Source organism: Nanorana parkeri, unplaced genomic scaffold (genome assembly GCF_000935625.1).
Source record: "Nanorana parkeri isolate BGI_ZX_2015 unplaced genomic scaffold, ASM93562v1 scaffold622, whole genome shotgun sequence".
NCBI lineage: Eukaryota > Metazoa > Chordata > Amphibia > Anura > Dicroglossidae > Nanorana > Nanorana parkeri.
In genome coordinates this window covers 289,373-293,246 of record NW_017306890.1, presented here as the reverse complement: position 1 = coordinate 293,246, position 3,874 = coordinate 289,373, and the positions used below count along the sequence as shown (strand labels likewise).

The following is a 3,874-nucleotide window of genomic DNA, read 5'->3' as shown; positions in this document are numbered from 1 at the left end:
TGGAGTAATCAACTGATTTCCCTTGTTCAGCCCCACGGGGATGGGTAACCGACTGATGTTCCTTGTTCAGCCCCATGCGGATGGGTAATCAACTGATTTTGCTTGTTCAGCCCCTTGGGGATGGGTAATCCACTGATTTTCCTTGTTCAGCCCCATGCGGATGGGTAATTGACTGATTTTGCTTGTTCAGCCCCATGGGGATGGAGTAATCGACTGATTTCCCTTGTTCAGCACCATGGGGGATGGGTAATCGACTGATTTTGCTTGTTCAGTCCCATGGGGATGGGTAATTGACTGATTCCCCTTGTTCAGCCTCATGGGGGATGGGTCATCAACTGATTCCCCTTGTTCAGCCTCATGGGGGGTGGGTCATCAACTGATTTTGCTTGTTCAGCCCCTTGGGGATGGGTAATCCACTGATTCCCTTGTTCAGCCTCATGGGGGATGGGTCATCAACTGATTCCCCTTGTTCAGCCTCATGGGGGGTGGGTCATCAACTGATTTTGCTTGTTCAGCCCCTTGGGGATGGGTAATCCACTGATTCCCTTGTTCAGCCTCATGGGGGATGGGTCATCAACTGATTTCCTTTGTTTAGCCCCATGGGGGGTGGAGTAATCAACTGATTTCCCTTGTTCAGCTTCATGGGGGATGGGTAATCCACTGATTCCCTTGTTCAGCCCCATGGGGGATGGGGTAATCGATTGATTTCTTCTGTTTAGCCCCATGGGGGATGGGTAATCAACTGATTTCCGTTGTTCAGCCCCAGAGGGCTGGAGTAATCAACAGATTTCCCTTGTTCAGCCCCATAGGGCTGGAGTAATCGACTGATTTCCCTTGTTCAGCCCCATGGGGATGGGTTATCGATTGATTTCCCTTGTTTAGCCCATGGGGGATGGGGTAATCGATTGATTTCTTCTGTTTAACCCCATTGGGGATGGGTAATAGATTGATTTCTTCTTTTGAGCCCCAAGGGGGATGGGTGATCAATTGATTTCCCTTGTTTAGCCCATGGGGGGTGGGTAATTGATTGATTTCTTCTGTATAGCCCCATGGGAGATGGGGTAATCAATTGATTTCTTCTGTTTAGCCCCATTGAGGATGTGTAATCGAATGATTTCTTCAGTTTAGAGCCATTGGGGATGGGTAATCAGTTGATTTCTTCAGTATAGCGCCATTGGGGATGGGCAATCAGTTGATTTCTTCAGTATAGCGCCATTGGAGATGGGCAATCAGTTGATTTCTTCTGTTTAGCCCCTCAGTGGATGGGGAATCAACTGATTTATCTAACTCAGTCCCAGTGCTGAATAAGAGGAATCTAGAGGTGCCCACACACCTTGCGATAATAGTACGATAATCGCGGGAAATCCTGCGATCGTACGATTATCGCAAGGTGTGTGCAAGGCGTGCGACCGTTTCTACCGTACAGTCGCACGACTTTTATCTAAGGAACATGTTCGAAAACCCGCCGAGAATCGTACGATTGTTGGCGGGTGTGTGGCATGTTCGTAAGATGAATGCCGCACGTGCCGGTGTGCGCAAGCGCACACTGCCCGTTCAGCATTGCGATTATCGCAAGTACAATCTGCTTGTCCAAGATGGGCAGATCGTACGTTTTTTTTAAGTACCTTAATTACCTTACAACCATCGCAAGACTTTTGCGACTTTTGTAAGGTCTGTGGCCAGCATAAGCGTGTATATCGTCTTACTGTACAGTTTAATAGAGGAGGGCCCGGGCCCTGAGAGCTTGCAATCTATCAGGGAGTGGCAGTGCAGGTAATATGTGTGAGTGATGAAGTAATAAGAGGAAAGGTGACTGGTGTGATCTATATGGAGCTGTACACACATACAATCATGAGAAGAATGCAGCACACACCAAGCCCGGGCTCCACATGACGAGCCAATGGCCAATGACTCACATTTGACTAATGAAAATACTTTCTCTGCGGCTAAACGTCACGGCCAATCACAGGCGGCTGCCGGCGGGCCAATCTCAGCTGACAGCACCGGCAGCCAATCGCAGGCGAGAGGTTGCAAAATGCAAGCGTGATTCAAGATAACTAGAGGCGCTCGCCTGTAGAGAGGAATGGAGAGACGGGCAGAGCCGGAGAGCGGCAAGGATATACTGCCACAGTGTGCTAGGTGAGCGCAGGCACCTACCAGAGCCGCGGCCGCACCACCTTTGACCCCCTTCCCCTGGAGCCGATGAAGTGATTCCCCGCCGACTGAGCGCTGCCTGGTCCTCTCTCCCACCACCAGCCGTGTGTGTGTGAGGGGGGTGGGGAGAAGCCATGAGAGAATACAAAGTAGTTGTGCTGGGCTCCGGCGGGGTGGGCAAATCGGCGCTCACCGTCCAGTTCGTGACCGGCTCGTTCATCGAGAAGTATGACCCCACCATAGAGGACTTCTACCGGAAGGAGATCGAGGTGGACTCGTCGCCGTCGGTGCTGGAGATCCTGGACACGGCGGGCACCGAGCAGTTCGCTTCCATGAGAGATCTGTACATTAAGAACGGCCAGGGCTTCATCCTGGTCTACAGCTTGGTCAACCAGCAGAGCTTCCAGGACATCAAACCCATGAGGGATCAGATCATCAGGGTCAAGAGATACGAGAAGGTGCCCATGATCCTGGTGGGCAACAAGGTGGACTTGGAAGGGGAAAGGGAAGTGTCCTGCGGGGAAGGGAAAGCCCTGGCCGATGACTGGAACTGTCCCTTCCTGGAAACTTCTGCCAAAAACAAAGGCTCTGTGGACGAGCTGTTCGCTGAGATTGTCAGGCAGATGAACTATGCTTCCCAACCCAATGGAGACGACCAGTGCTGCTCCTCATGTGTCATCCTATGAGCTCTCCCCCCCCCCATTGCTCCTCTATACAATGCACTATGTGATTTCTTCTTTTTGGGTTTACTTGTAACATGATGGCAACCAACTTTGCATCCGGAGACCACGGGGTGTGTTGTGCTGACATCGGGGGCCCCCTGTGCCAGATCGGATTTTGGGCCCCCCTCCCAGTTCAACTCTTTATTTACTGCACGCGGATCAACAGAAGTGATCAATGTCCAGCAGGAGGGGACCCAATGCCAGTTTTGTCTAGTGGAAATGGGCCCTGTGAGATCAGTTTTTGGGCCCCCCATTTAACTACTGGCTAAAGAAAAACCTTCGCTGTGCACGGATGGGCAGGTATAAGAAAGCCAGGTCTATGTGACAACAGGACAGCTGCCAACGCCTTAGTATAAATGGGGGCCCTGCAAGATCACTTTTTGGGCCCCCTGTTCAACTACTGGCTAAATACGAACACTTCTCCACTGTGTGCTGATTGACAAGTAGAAGTGAGCAGTGTCCAGGTCTCGGTGAGGACGGGAGGTGTCCCAAGGCAAGTTCTGTTTCACGTCTTGTATAAATGGGCCCCTGTGCAGTTGCACGGTCTGCAGATATGTAAGTGCGCCCCTGATACACAAGCGGCTTTCCTGCTAAACACACGGGCATCAGGGTCTGCGGAAGCTCTCTGGAGGGACTTGTCTGGAATCTACACAAGAAGGTGGCACCAGGAGTCACCCTCCCATCAGAAGTATAGATTGGAGTCACCCTAGACTGTTTTTAGCCGATGACTCTAATTTTCTATGCAAAGTTGGATTATTGTTACAAAGTATCCATTTATAAATATTGCACATCTTCAACTGAAACAGATGATGCCAACGCAGTGGGGGGCTTGTCAGCGTTGGCACACTTGCTGCTGATGTGTGTGTGAGAGGGGAAATCTATTTTGTTTACCTGCTGTATAAAATGGGAATCGGGGAAGACTGTTAGTATTTTTTTATCAGCTGTGAAAAATGTTACATATTTTTTTCTTTCTTTTGTCCTGTGAGCTGGCGGTTTTA

The 3,874-nt window shown here is 50.4% G+C and overlaps 1 protein-coding gene across 3 annotated transcripts; it reads left to right on the top strand.

Annotated features, from left to right (window-relative positions):
- The first annotated feature begins 1,510 nt into the window (after positions 1–1,510).
- LOC108792273 (ras-related protein Rap-2b) lies at positions 1,511–2,873 on the top strand. Of its 3 annotated transcripts, none has more exons than XM_018563014.1 (2): positions 1,511–1,529; positions 2,272–2,873. In XM_018563014.1, the coding sequence occupies exons 1-2, from the start codon at positions 1,511–1,513 to the stop codon at positions 2,838–2,840; spliced, it is 588 nt and encodes a 195-aa protein (XP_018418516.1). In that variant the 3' UTR covers positions 2,841–2,873. The 3 variants fall into 3 exon arrangements, with proteins under 3 accessions (XP_018418516.1, XP_018418517.1, XP_018418518.1); XM_018563015.1 differs by lacking the exon at positions 1,511–1,529 and having other exon boundaries at positions 2,273–2,423; positions 2,475–2,873; XM_018563016.1 differs by lacking the exon at positions 1,511–1,529 and having other exon boundaries at positions 2,289–2,348; positions 2,475–2,873.
- Positions 2,874–3,874: the final 1,001 nt, after the last annotated feature.